The sequence below is a fragment of the Arachis ipaensis genome, chromosome B5 (assembly GCF_059453495.1).
Source record: "Arachis ipaensis isolate K30076 ecotype BB chromosome B5, ASM5945349v1, whole genome shotgun sequence".
Lineage (NCBI taxonomy): Eukaryota > Viridiplantae > Streptophyta > Magnoliopsida > Fabales > Fabaceae > Arachis > Arachis ipaensis.
The window spans coordinates 112983181-112997766 of NC_142440.1; the positions used below are offsets into that span (position 1 = coordinate 112983181).

The 14586-nt window shown below is 40.4% G+C and overlaps 1 protein-coding gene across 1 annotated transcript; it reads left to right on the top strand.

Annotated features, from left to right (window-relative positions):
• The first annotated feature begins 808 nt into the window (after positions 1-808).
• LOC107640827 (uncharacterized) lies at positions 809-1204 on the top strand. The gene has a single exon (XM_016344329.1). The coding sequence runs from the start codon at positions 809-811 to the stop codon at positions 1202-1204; it is 396 nt and encodes a 131-aa protein (XP_016199815.1).
• Positions 1205-14586: the final 13382 nt, after the last annotated feature.

The following is a 14586-nucleotide window of genomic DNA, read 5'->3' on the forward strand; positions in this document are numbered from 1 at the left end:
CATTTGGGATGACCCTCACTTGTGTAAAAGGGGAGTAGACCAAGTAATTCGTAGATGTGTCCCGGAATTCGAATTCCAACCCATTCTTGAATCTTGTCATTCATCCGAGTGTGGCGGCCACTTTGGCCCATAACGGACGGCTAAAAAGGTCTTGGATTACGGATTCTGATGGCCAACATTGTTCAAGGATGCTAACCAATTTTGTGTGTCATGTCACTAATGTCCAAAGTCCAAAAATACATCCCAAAAGGATAAAATGCCTCAACAACCAATGTTGTTTTGTGAAATCTTTGATGTTTGGGGCATAGACTTTATGGGGCCATTTTCTAACTCAAATGGACCTATGTATATTCTGTTAGCGGTTGATTACGTATCAAAGTGGGTGGAAGCGATACCTACCCGCCTTGATGACGCTAATACTATGGTTTCCTTCATTAGAAATAATATTGTATGCTGCTATGGGTCGCCACGAGCAATCGTGAGCGACCAAGGTTCTCACTTTTGCAACAGGAAGGTAGAAGCACTACTCAAGCGATATAGGGTATTACACAAGGTTGCAACCGCTTATCACCCCCAAATCAATGGACAAGCGGAGGTGTCCAATCGAGAGATAAAGCACATTCTGGAAAAAGTGGTGAATCCACAAAGGAAGGACTGGAGTTCTCAGTTAGGAGATGCATTGTGGGCATATAGAACGGCCTATAAGACGCCGTTAGGGATGAGTCCCTTTCGGATCGTCTATGGAAAAGCATGCCACCTCCCGGTTGAAATTGAGTATAAAGCCTATTGGGCGGTTAAGTAGTGTAATATGGATTTCACAAAGGCGGGTATAGCCAGGAAATTGCAACTAGAGGAGCTTGAATGTCTTAGAATGGAGGCATATGAGAATGCACGGATCTACAAAGAGAAGATTAAGGCATTTCATGATCAGCATATTCGGAAGAAAGATTTTCAAGAAGGTGACAAAGTTCTTCTTTACAACTCAAGACTCAGATTCAAGCCCGGAAAGCTCCTTTCAAGGTGGGATTGTCCCTTTAGGGTGAAGGAGGTGAAGCCCTATGGTGTGGTCGAATTATTCCACCCTCAAAGTGGTACAACATTCAAAGTGAAAAGCCACAGGATAAAGAAGTATCATGGTTATAAATCACCAAAGGAGCTGGAGGTGTTCCTACTTGAGGATGCACTGGAAGGAAGAGAAGCTTAAGCTCTTGACCGTCCAACTTAAGGACGTTAAAGAAAAGTGCTAAGTGGGAGACACCCCACCATGGTATGATCTTCCTTGTACATAATTTCTTCGTATAGTTTGGAACCTTGTTGGATTTTGTGATTGCTAGATGTTGTTGAGTTTGTTTAGGTATGTTAGATTTTGTTAATTTTGATTGAATTGTTGTGGTATGCTAGGTTTTGTTGATTTTGATTGAATTGTGTGATATTCATGAGGTTTCATTGATCTTGGTATGGTTGAATTGATAATGTTGAAGAAAATGCTTCATTTTAAGTATTGCATGAATTTGTGAGTGTTTTCTTGACTATATAACTTGAATACCTGCCAAGAATGTGTTAAAATTGCCTTTCTTCATGTAAAAAAAACGTCGTTCCACGCGTAGGCGTGGACAATGAGTACACGTCGATGCGTTTTCCCAACTCTTGGTACAAAAACCAGAGAGTTGTGCTGGGACTGTGCCAATTCTGTGATGGGAGCACAATGCTTCCCACGCGTGCGCGTCTACGACGTGTACACGTCGACAGCCCATAACGCAACCCACGCGTGAGCGTGGGCGACGCATATGCGTCGGTTGCTGAGTCCGTAACTCCTAGTATAAAAACTAGAGAGTTGTGCGATTTTTACGATACCTCTGTGCGAGGGGCACAATCTCACCCCACGCGTGTGCGTCATATGACGCCTACGCGTCGCTTGACTTTTGGCACACCCACGTGCAAGCGTGGGCGACGCACACGCGTCAATCGCGAATTTTGCAACCTCTGGTACATTTTCCAGAGAGTTGTGCCACTAACAAATCCTCATTTGATGATGATTTTCGGTTGAAATTGAATGGATTTCATCATATAAACTTGCACTTATTCCCTTAAATAGCATGCTTTTGAACTTTCCTCCTAATTTGTGCATAATTTGATTAATTTTATCCCATTTGTCTTTCATTCGATGCCTTGATGTTGTTTGTGAGTGATTTCAGATGTATAAGGTAGGAATGACTTGGAGAGAATAGAAGAGAAGCATGCAAAGTGGAGGAAGTATGAAGAATCAAAGGAGAAGAGCACAGCGATGCGTGCGTACGCACAGACCTGCGTGCGTACGCACAACCATCAGAGCAGAGCCAGCGTCGCGCATCCATTCAAGCATCACCTAGTGTGTGTGCACACAACCTCTTGTGCATACGCACAGAAAGAGATTTTGGCAGAGTGTGCGTGCGCACACGTCTGTGCATACGCACAGGTCCCAGTGCGTGCCTCCATTAAAAAGTCACATGGACTCGCATTTTGGGGCTCTTTTGGCCCATTTTTGAAGGCTTGAATGCTGAAATCAAAGGCTATTTGAAGGGGGAAACATCATATATAAAGAAGGAGAGTTTTTCATTAGGCTTTATTAGGTAGAATTAGGTAGAGAATACATTTTAGGAATAGTTTTAGGGAAGTTTAGTTTAGGTTTTCTCTAAAATTTTCTTAGGTTTAATTAGGGTTTGTAGCATTTTATACTTCAATTTTGATCTTGGATTTAGCTACCTCATTGTAAGTATTCCTTTAATTCATCTTTGATTACATTACTTGTTCTACACTTTCATCTATTTTCATTTCTCTTGTCAATATATACATAGTTTTGCAATTTTGATTTCTAGTTGTTGAATTTGATTTTGATGCTTATTTTATGTTTGTTGAGTTGTCTTGGTTGCTTGTTATCATTTGTGGTTCATAACTTTCATTATTTTTCCAATTTTGCCATGTTTTATGTTTATGCCCATTATGTGTTCGATGAAATGTCAATTGTGATTATTGGGTAATTTCCACCCCTTAGCTTGGGGAAAATGAGTATATGGATTACTAAATCCATAATTTCTAACATTTAGTGATAATTCTTGGGTTGTTAGTTGTTATTGTTTCCACTAATGATAGTTTTTTACCAATTAATTTGGTAAGTTGACTAGGATTTGTGGATTAATGACAATTATGCTCACTTGACCTATCCTTCGATGTTAAGGGTTGACTAAGTGAGATTAATCCATTATAATTATCATAGTTGTGGTTATGGCAAGGAAGGAATTCCATAACTCATCCCAAGTCAAGGTTTCATTTATGTTTTGAACCATTTTTTCATCAGTTTATAGCATTACTTTTCCATATTACATACATAGTTCTTTTATTCCTTCATTAGTTTATTAATTGCAATTTTGTCTTGTTCTTTTATCTCTTTATTGTTTGCTTTCATCATTGAAACCCCTAGCTTCTCCCAACCAATCTTAAGCACTCGTCGGCATTAGTTCCTAGGGAAGACGACGCGAGGTTTAATTACTCTCGGTTGAATTGAATTAGAAATATTAAACTTTGATTGAGAGGATCCATTGCCGATTTGGACTATGCTACCGACGAAGCAATTCTTATTTTGATAAAATTTCGAATTGGCATAATTCCTTCTATCAAGTTTTTTGGCGCCATTGCCAGGGAGCTAGCGTCATGAGTGTTATAATTTTGGTTATTGTAAATATGTCCATAGTGTGAATAGATACTTTTTGGTTGTTTGTTTGCTTTTGTTGGTAATTAGGATTTTGTTTATTTTGTTAATTGATGTCTTTGGTTTTTATTTTCTATTTTCTCTATGAGTTATCACCCTCTTGGTTTGGAGTTTAGTTGTGATCATTTTGGAGAAATTGATAACTTCAATTTTGGATTACATTATGGGATTGGAGCATCTATTTTGGAAGGAGAAACCTCCTCTATACGACAATGAGCCAAACTTTCCCTAATATGCACACCCAATTCAAGGATATGGTGGGTTTCACAATTATTACATACCTTCACCACCATATGCCTATAACCCCTACCCTCAACATAACCCTCAATCACCACATTTTCAAACACCACACCAATACCAACAACCATATTCTTACATACTACCTCAAGATACCTACCAACATGAGTCACCTCCCACATATACCACCCTTCTCCCAAACTATGAACCTCCTCTTTTACCACATTGTGGAGTTCCCCAACCCTTGCCCCAAGAAGATCAAGACCTTCAAGCCTTTCTCCAAGAGCAAGAAGGATTCCGAAGAACTAAAGGGCAATTCGTGGCTACCATAGCCGAAGCGGTGAACCGCTTGGTTCTTCTACGCTCATCCGATCAAGACACTCCTCTTGGAGGATGTGAGAGAACAATTGAAGGACGTAGAGAAGAGGAGAGCATGGAGCCACAAGGGAAAGAAGAAGGGTTAGAGCATGAAGTGAAACATGAGGGAGAAAGGGAAGTATGTGAACCAGAGGAGAGAAAGAGAGATATGAGGGAGATTGATCAAAATGAGAATTCCATCATTAATGATTTTTTGTCCTCCTTGGTCAATCCCCTTAATGATCCTAATGAGCCTCTTCCCATGAGTTTGAGAAAGACATGGAGGTAGACTTCTCACAACTTCCTTGTTATGACTTGAGTGATGGGGAAGAGAAAGTGGGTGAGGAAGTAATTTCGGTCCAAGAACATATTAAGTGAGTGGCAATTTCATCTAGGAGCTTCATTGGCCCCCATCAATATGCTCTCTTGGAGACGGACTACCAACTCAAAATCTTTCTTGGGTTGGTACATAGTGGAGAAAGGAATGTTGGTTGCCAAGGGAATCCAAGGTTCTTCAAGAAAATCCATTTAGGATTTGGAGTTCAAGCATGGTGTGAAGCACAATTGGGTGATTTTCGGAGAGTGTTGGGTTATTTTAAGGGTCATTTGAGAGCTTTTCCATCTGGCTTGGAGCATAAAGATCAACAAGAAGAAGAACAGGAAACTAGAACATGGGATCCCAGAGGACCTATTAAGTGCAAGCTTGGATGGAGATTCAAGGAGGAGTGGAAATACAAGCTACCCTAACAAGAGTCTCCTCAACAAGTCCAACTTAAGGACTATAAACCAAAGTGCTAGGTGGGAGACACCCCACCATGTTAACATCTTTCTTACCCTTTTCTTTGCTTATAGCCTTAGTTTAGTGCATGTTTGCTTGTCTTAGTTAGCTTAGGATTGGTTTAGTTGAGTTTAGATAAGTTGAATTGCATATGGATCATGATTTTGTGATGTTTTGAATGTTTGGGGTTGAAATGTTGATTGAGCTAAGGCCTAGTAGCTTAGAAATGAAAGAAAAATTTTTGAAAAACAGGGCATCTGTGCGTACGCACAAGCTTGTGCGCGTGCACAGCCCTGATCATGCCCTCTGTTTCTAGCACCAACACGATCTGCGCGTGGGTGCTCCCTGTTTTCCTTGGTCTGTGCGTGCGCACCATCGTGTACGTACGCACGCATGTTCTTATCGCGCTCTCTGTGCGGCCGCACAGGCTTGTGCGTCCGCACGCCAACTTGCAACCACTCTGGTGGGAGCGTTGGCACATCTTGTGCGCGTGAACCCCTGCCCCTTTTCACTCTTGTGCGTGCGCACTGACCTGTGTGCGCACGCACACATGATAAAAAAAGTCTTCTGTGCGCACGCACAGGCTTGTGCGTGCGCACACATCTATATTCTTCTTCTGTTCGGAGCCCTCGCACAATTTGTGTGAGCGCACCCCCCCTTCCCTCCTAGTGTGCGTACGCACACGTACTTGTGCTCACGCACGCCCCTGTTTTCACCCACTATGCTTCTTTTCTTCTCTTCTCTCTACTTATTCTCTTCTCTTCTCTTCTTCTCTCTTCGCTTACTTTTGCCCTATTTTCTACTTATTCTTGTTAGTTTTGATTGCATTTCATTTTTATTCTAGTAATTATATTAGTTTTGGTTTAGTTGTTTGTTAATTGAAGAATTTGCCAGTGTTTGTTTGATGTTGATTGGGTTGTTTCTTGGTTGAATTTCATCAATGCACTTATACTTTGCCTTAAATTATTAGCACCTAATTGGATTTGCACATTTACATTTTGTTGCATATTAGGTGAACATTTTATGAGTGCACATGAAATTTAGTGAATTGAATTGAATTGCTTGTTCATCATGGTTTTTAAGTCAATATAATCACATAATAAGGTATTTGTTCCTTGCTAATGCTTTGTATTTTTTTGAGTTGACTTGACTTGATTCTTATTAAGACTTGTCACTTTTTGTAACAAGCAACTTATGCATGTGATTATTTGATTTTTCCTAATGATGAATAGGTAGTTTCTCTTCATCATTTCATTGGTTATTGTTTGTTGTGCTATTTTATATCAATTTTGCTCTTTCACTTGCACACCTTCAATATCCAATATTTCCTAAATTCAATTCACTCTTATTGCAATTGCCTAAGCTTGCTTGTGTTTAACTGATGCTCATCTCTTAGTTGCATCTTAGGCCATTTAATTGAGAAACTCATTTTTACTTTTTGATTGTGTGGATGCCGTTTTAACCGGCCGTTGTGTGTCTTCCAACCGCGCGCATAATTGGAATACACAGATGGCTCATCTTTTTATCATACCACACCACTGTGCAACTTCCTCAATTAGATGCTTATTTACTCTCTCCTTTACCTTTTTGTGCTACCTGACCTATGATTACTAATTATACTTTATTCATTATTTTTTAGGATGAGCCATAAAGGTAAAGAGCCAGGAGAAGAGAAGGACACCTGATGCCAGGGCATCTTGGCTAGTTTTACTAGCCATTTTTTGTATGCTTTAGGTTAGTTTCATGCATTTTCTTAGGAAATAAGCATGTTTTGGGTAGAATTTCACTTACATCTTGATTCAAGCAAACATTGTGCACTTTACATGATTTCATGAGAATTATGCATGAATTAAATGATAAATTGGATGATGCATGTCTCATGACTTGGATTAGAACTTTGATGCACTCTACTGCTTGATTTCAGGACAAAGGAAGCAAGGAAGAACCACGTTAACAGCCACGTTAGTCTAACTAACGTGACCACTAACGGGGAAAGGGAGCTAGCTTGCAACGTTAATGAGAAAAGTAATCGCTAATAACATCCTCGAAGCCATCATAGCCCACGTTAAGAGTCACGTTAACTAAGTTAACGTGAACTCTAACATGGAAGAAGAAAATGAAGCCAACGTTAGTGACACTCACCTTTGTCACTAACGTTGGACCAAGCTCATATTGGCCACGTTAAGAGCCACGTTAACTCAGTTAACGTGGACTCTAACGTGGGGAAGCAAAAGAATGGCCAATGTTAGTGACACTCACCTTTGTCACTAACATTGGACTAAGCCACTTTGAGCCACGTTAGTTGCCACGTTAACTTAGTTAACGTGGAAGCTAACGTGGAGGGAGCAAGAATCGCCAACGTTAGTGACACTCACCTTTGTCACTAACGTTGGAATGAGCCACTATGAGCAACGTTAACTCCCACGTTAACTTAGTTAACGTGGAAGCTAACGTGGATGAAAGAATGATGAGCCAACGTTAGTGACACTTACCTTTGTCACTAACATTGGAGATGGCTATCACCACCACGTTAGAAGCCTCGTTAACCTAGTTAACGTGAACTCTAACGTGGGAAGTAGGGGCGTTTTGAAACGTTAGTGACAAAGGTAAGTGTCACTAACGTTTTCGAAGATTTGGCAAGCCTACGTTAAAGGTCACGTTAGCCACACTAACGTGAACTCTAACGTAGGGAAGGGAGGATTCTCAACGTTATTGGAAAAGGTAAGTCCCAATAACGTGTGCGAAGGATCAAGAGGCAACGTTAGTGGTCACGTTGGTGCCACTAACGTTGAAGTTAACGTGGATCACCCTTGGGTTAGGAACGTTAGTGAAAAAGGTGTCTGCCACTAACGTTCTCGAACCCACACTTTCACTTAACGTTAACGCCACTAACGTCCTAAGCTAAAAGTCCCTGCCTACTTCATACTTTCTCTCTGCAAGTAAAGCTATGCCCACTGAAGAGGATAACTGCTTCAAACTCAAGATCCAAAGGCCCATATCCAAGATTTGAAGAACCAACTAGAAGATCAGAAGAGTAGTATATATAGGGGTAGTTTTGAATCAAAAAGGGGGTTGGAAATTTGAGAACTACTCTCTGTATTTTACTTTCTCTGAATCTTTTAGTTCAATTCTCAGAATGTACTCTCCATCTATACTTTTCATTCCCAGAGCTATGAACAACTAAACCCCTTTCATTGGGTTAGGGAGCTCTGTTGTAATTTGATGGATCAATATTAGTTTTCATTATTCTTCTTCTATCTTTTCTCTTGATTTTACTAGAAAGCTTTCAATCTTCATTCAATTGGGTAGTTATCTTGGAAAAGAAGCTATTCATACTTGGATCTCTTCGGAACTTTGGAAGAGGAATGAAGAGATCATGCTAGAAATGCTTTCTCATGTTGGACCAAATTGGGGTTTGGATGGATATAGTGACATATAATCCTACCAACACTTTGATTTGGAAATACATGTGGTATAATCAGTGACCATACTTCATCTCTTCTCATGAGCAATTGACCAAGAAATTGACTATTGATCAAGATTTAAGAGATTGAATTACCAAGAAATTGGAATTCGATCACCTAAGATTGCCAAGGAGATCAATAAATGCATTGATTGAGGAAGAGATGAAAATGAACTTGATCCGGAGAATGCAACATCTCCTAAGCCCAATGAATTCCCCATTTCTGATCTTACCCATTCTCTATAAATTCTGTAATCTACTTTTATGAGCATCTTCCCCATTCCCATTTAAGATTCTGCAATTTACTTTCCGCTATTTACATTCAGCTCTTTATTTCCAGCATTTACGTTTTTTGCTATTTACTTTCCTGCCATTTAATTTTCTGCAAATCTCAAATCTAATTCTGCTTAGTTCAACTAGAAAATTCCTCTAATTAAAGTTGCTTGACCAATCAATCCCTGTGGGATTTGACCTCACTCTATTGTGAGTTTTTACTTGACGACAATTCGGTATACTTGCCGAAGGAAAATTGTTGAGAGACAAGTTTTCATGCATCAAGTTTATGGCGCCGTTGCCGGGGATTGATTTTGTATCAACTATGATTAAATTGGAGGATAACTAGATTGAGCATTTTTCTTTTGTTTGATTTAAAATTCTGTTTGAGTAATTTACTTTCAGTTTTAGTTATTTTCTCCCCTTTCCCCTACTTTTTTTAGTTGTTTATAATTCAGTCCACTAACCCACTAGCTGTTTGATAAATTGCATCACTCACACTAACAGCAATTCTAATAGAAATACTTTCTGCATCTATTTCCTTGCTTGTGCCTTGTTGGTTGTATGACAGGGAAAAGAAGCGGGGCTTCAACTTTCTTTGATTCTGAACCTGAGAGGACCTTCCTTAGATTAAGGAGGGAAGCAAGAGGAAAGAGAGTGGTTGGTGCAGAGGAAGAAGAGGAAGTATTTTGAACTAAACATGGATAAAAATATGGAGAACCATCATGAAGAAGAGGCTCACAACCATGGCAGAGAAGGTATAGCAAATCATACTGGGCAGGAGAGAAGAGTTTTAGGCTCTTATATCAACCCAAACCCAGGAAACTGTGGGAGTAGCATTCAAAAGCCAACCATACATGCCAACAACTTTGAACTAAAGCCACAACTCATCACCCTTGTTCAGAACAACTGTTCGTTCGGAGGAGGTGTCCAAGAAGACCCAAACCAACATTTAACCACCTTCCTGAGGATATGTGATACTGTGAAGTCTAACGGTGTTCATCCTGACACCTATAGACTACTCTTATTTCCCGTCTCACTCAAGGACAAAGCATCTAAATGGCTGGAGTCCTTCCCGAAGGAGAGCTTAACAACCTGGGAAGATGTGGTGAACAAATTCTTGGCAAGATTCTATCCTCCTCAAAGAATCAACAGGTTGAGAGTTGAGGTTCAAACTTTCAAGCAACAAGATGGTGAGACTCTCTACGAAGCATGAGAGAGGTTTAAGGACCTGACAAGAAGGTGTCCACCAGATATGTTAAATGAATGGGTGCAGCTACACATTTTCTATGAAGGCCTCTCCTATGAATCAAAGAAGGCAGTAGACCACTCACCCGGGGGATCTCTGAATAAAAAGAAGACCATTGAGGAGGCCATAGATGTCATTGAGACTGTAGCAAAGAATGACTACTTCTATACTTCTGAAAGAGGCAACACTAGAGGAGTGATGGAGCTAAACAACGTGGATGCACTGCTGGCCCAAAACAAGCTTATTACCAAGCAGCTAGCCGACCTCACCAAGAAGATGGAGAGGAACCAAGTAGCAACAATCACCACCTCATCAACAACCCAAGAGGGGGTGAATGCAGAGGCAGAAGGTGAGCATGAACAAGCCAACTACATTGAAAACTCACCCAGGCAGACCCATGATCCATACTCCAAGACCTACAACCCTGGTTGGAGGAATCACCCAAACTTTGGGTGGGAAAATCAACAAGATCAAGGCCAAGATCAGAGACGTCACAACCCCAACAACCATGCAGCTCACCAACATTCCACACAGAGATCATATCAACACCACCCTAACAACACCTCTCCACATCCATACCAAAACCAAGATAACCCTTCTCATCCATCCAATCCCAACCCACCATCATCTGATGACAGACTCTCAAGGATTGAAAAACTACTTGAAGCCATATGCAAAGAGATTCAAGACAGTAAGACATTCCGAGAAGAAGTGCGGTCCAATATGCAGAATCAAGATGCTGCCATCAAGAAACTTGAGACACAAATTGGCTACCTATTCAAGCAAATTCCCAGCCACAACCCTCGCAGCGATACTGACTCAAACCAAAGGCGAAGAGAAGACATGACCTCCATCTGGCACCCAGGAATTTCGTAAAGGGGCAGAAAGTAGTCCTCTACAACTCCAAATTGAGACTGTTCCCAGGAAAACTCAAATCAAGGTGGTCAGGACCCTTTCTTGTCACAAAGGTCTCGCCGTATGGACACATAGAAATCATGGATGAAAGTTCGGAGAGGACTTTCACTGTGAACGGACAAAGGCTCAAACATTATATGGGCAACATGGGGGAAAACCCCAAAGTGAAGTATCATCTCAAGTAGGGAGGAATCGTCGAGCTAGCGACGCTAAAAGAGCGCTTTGTTGGGAGGCAACCCAACCTAAGGTAGTTTCTTTTTCATCGTCATTTCAATAAAGATCACAAGTTGTTTTCCCTGTATTACGAGGAGCTAAGTTTGGTGTTCCACACCAAAACAATCCAAGAGTGAAAGTGTAATTCTAAGTTTGGTGTTCCACCAAAGATATTAGTTAGAATCACACTACACTCCAATGGCAAAATGCTAGCTCCAACTAATCAGGGCAACCACTTAGCAGTAGTTTAGTCTTTAGTTAATAGTTGTTTAGTTAATAACAACATATGAGGCTCTCTGCAAGTATGCAATCTGTTGTACTAGGCAAGGAACTAAGTTTGGTGTTCACACACCAAATTAAGTTCAGAAATTCACAAGCATACATGCAAGCTAACTATTTCTCAAGTGCTTTGGGAACAAGCAACTTCCAATAACTTTGCAGGAACCTTCTGAGGAAATGGTGCACCATCATCCAAGGAAGTGAAGGAGCAAAAACTATGGATGATGACAACAAGGGGACAGCTAGAAACCATCACCCGAAGGTTGTATTGTTACTTAATTTCATATACTTGAAATGCTAAAAATTGGAAGTCCCAAGGTGCCCTCGATTAATAGTTACTAATTAGTTTAAATCATTAGAATTTAATGTTTATTTTTATTGCTTTCGTCATATATGTGCTGGTTTTAATGTCAATGCTGCATCTTCACCTTGTTTACTTGTATGCTTGTCCTTTTAAGTTAAATAAAAAGAGAATGTGTGTGATGAAAAACCAGAGTGAAGTTCATATTGTGGAGTAAGTTCCTAAGTTTGTGGTATGGTAATAGATTAGCTAAGTTGGTTCACCAATAAGGTGGGAAGGCAACTATCTATCCGGAATCATATGCTTGAAACACACCCCATGAGACTAACTAAATAACAAGATCCTAATAAGAAAAAGGGAAATAGAAAATGAAAGTTGAGAAATAAAAGAAAAAGAGTAAGAAATAAGGCTAGGCACCAAGGGTTTGAATCTTGAGGCATGTGTCTGTGGTGCTCCTGTGTAAGGGATTTACTTGGATGAATAAGCTCTCAGGGGTACCTTATCACTTGGTAACTTGGGTTAACTAACCCGGGATTATCAGCTGAAAGTCCACTATCAAGAGTAACCCTTGCTACAGAACACTTAGTAACCCAAAGAGGTGCTGGACACCAAGGTCTCAAGAAAGAAAATAAACAAACCATGTGCCTGTGGTGTGTATGTATGGGGGAAAGAGACTTGAGGGAGTAAGTCCTTAGGGGTGTCTTAACACCTAGCACCTTGAACCAACTGGTTCGATAGTGCTGGCTGAAAGCTTATCTTAAAGAGTCGCCCCCTCACAGAGCACTTAGCCTAAGAGCACAATCAAACCCTGAAAACAACAAAAGGATCAATGAATAAAAGTCTCATAGGGTGCAATCAAGTGAGTATTCCAGGACATGATAAAGGTCTGAAAGCCAGTGAAGGAATGAACCTAAGTTGTTATGCATGAAACCCCATAAAACCAAGAATATGACTTCCATAATAATGATTCATTCATCTTGTCATTTCATTCATCATTCTCTTGTTCCAGTACTTGCTTAGGGACTAGCAAGATTTAAGTTTGGTGTTGTGATGCCAGGGCATCTTGGCTAGTTTTACTAGCCATTTTTTGTATGCTTTAGGTTAGTTTCATGCATTTTATTAGGAAATAAGCAAGTTTTGGGTAGAATTTCACTTACATCTTAATTCAAGCAAACATTGTGCACTTTACATGATTTCATGAGAATTATGCATGAATTAAATGACAAATTGGATTATGCATGTCTCATGACTTGGATTAGAACTTTGATGCACTCTACTGCTTGATTTTAGGACAAAGGAAGCAAGGAAGAACCACGTTAACAGCCACGTTAGTCTAACTAACGTGACCACTAACGTGGAAAGGGAGCTAGCTTGCAACGTTAATGAGAAAAGTAATCGCCAATAACGTCCTCGAAGCCATCATAGCCCATGTTAAGAGTCACGTTAACTAAGTTAACGTGAACTCTAACGTGGAAGAAGAAAATGAAGCCAACGTTAGTGACACTCACCTTTGTCACTAACATTGGACCAAGCTCATATTGGCCACGTTAAGAGCCACGTTAATTCAATTAACATGGACTCTAACGTGGGGAAGCAAAACAATGGCCAACGTTAGTGACACTCACCTTTGTCACTAACGTTGGACTAAGCCACTTTGAGCCACGTTAGTTGCCACGTTAACTTAGTTAACCTAGAAGCTAACGTGGAGGGAGCAAGAATCGCCAACGTTAGTGACACTCACCTTTGTCACTAACGTTGGAATGAGCCACTATGAGCAACGTTAACTCCCATGTTAACTTAGTTAACGTGGAAGCTAACTTGGATGAAAGAATGATGAGCCAACGTTAGTGACACTCACCTTTGTCACTAACGTTGGAGATGGCTATCACCACCACGTTAGAAGCCACGTTAACCTAGTTAACGTGAACTCTAACGTGGGAAGTAGGGGCGTTTTGAAACGTTAGTGACAAAGGTAAGTGTCACTAACGTTTTCGAAGATTTGGCAAGCCTACGTTAAAGGTCACGTTAGCCACACTAACGTGAACTCTAACGTAGGGAAGGGAGGATTCTCAACGTTATTGGAAAAGGTAAGTCCCAATAACGTGTGCGAAGGATCAAGAGGCAATGTTAGTGGTCACGTTGGTGCCATTAACGTTGAAGTTAATGTGGATCACCCTTGGGTTAGGAACGTTAGTGAAAAAGGTGACTGCCACTAACGTTCTTGAACCCACACTTTCACTTAACGTTAACGCCACTAACGTCCTAAGCTAAAAGTCCCTGCCTACTTCATACTTTCTCTCTGCAAGTAAAGCTAAGCCCACTGAAGAGGATAACTGCTTCAAACTCAAGATCCAAAGGCCCATATCCAAGATTTGAAGAACCAACTAGAGGATCAAAGGAGTAGTATATATAGGGGTAGTTTTGAATCAAAAGGGGGGTTGGAAATTTGAGAACTACTCTCTGTATTTTACTTTCTCTGAATCTTTTAGTTCAATTCTCAGAATGTACTCTCCATCTATGCTTTTCATTCCCAGAGCTATGAACAACTAAACCCCTTTCATTGGGTTAGGGAGCTCTGTTGTAATTTGATGGATCAATATTAGTTTTCATTATTCTTCTTCTATCTTTTCTCTTGATTTTACTAGAAAGCTTTCAATTTTCATTCAATTGGGTAGTTATCTTGGAAAAGAAGCTATTCATACTTGGATCTCTTCAGAACTTCGGAAGAGGAATGAAGAGATCATGCTAGAAATGCTTTCTCATGTTGGACCAAATT

What these genes read in the sequence shown, in the direction of transcription:
- LOC107640827 (XM_016344329.1), top strand. Translation starts at nt 809, where the DNA reads ATGGATTTCACAAAGGCGGGTATAGCCAGGAAATTGCAACTAGAGGAG.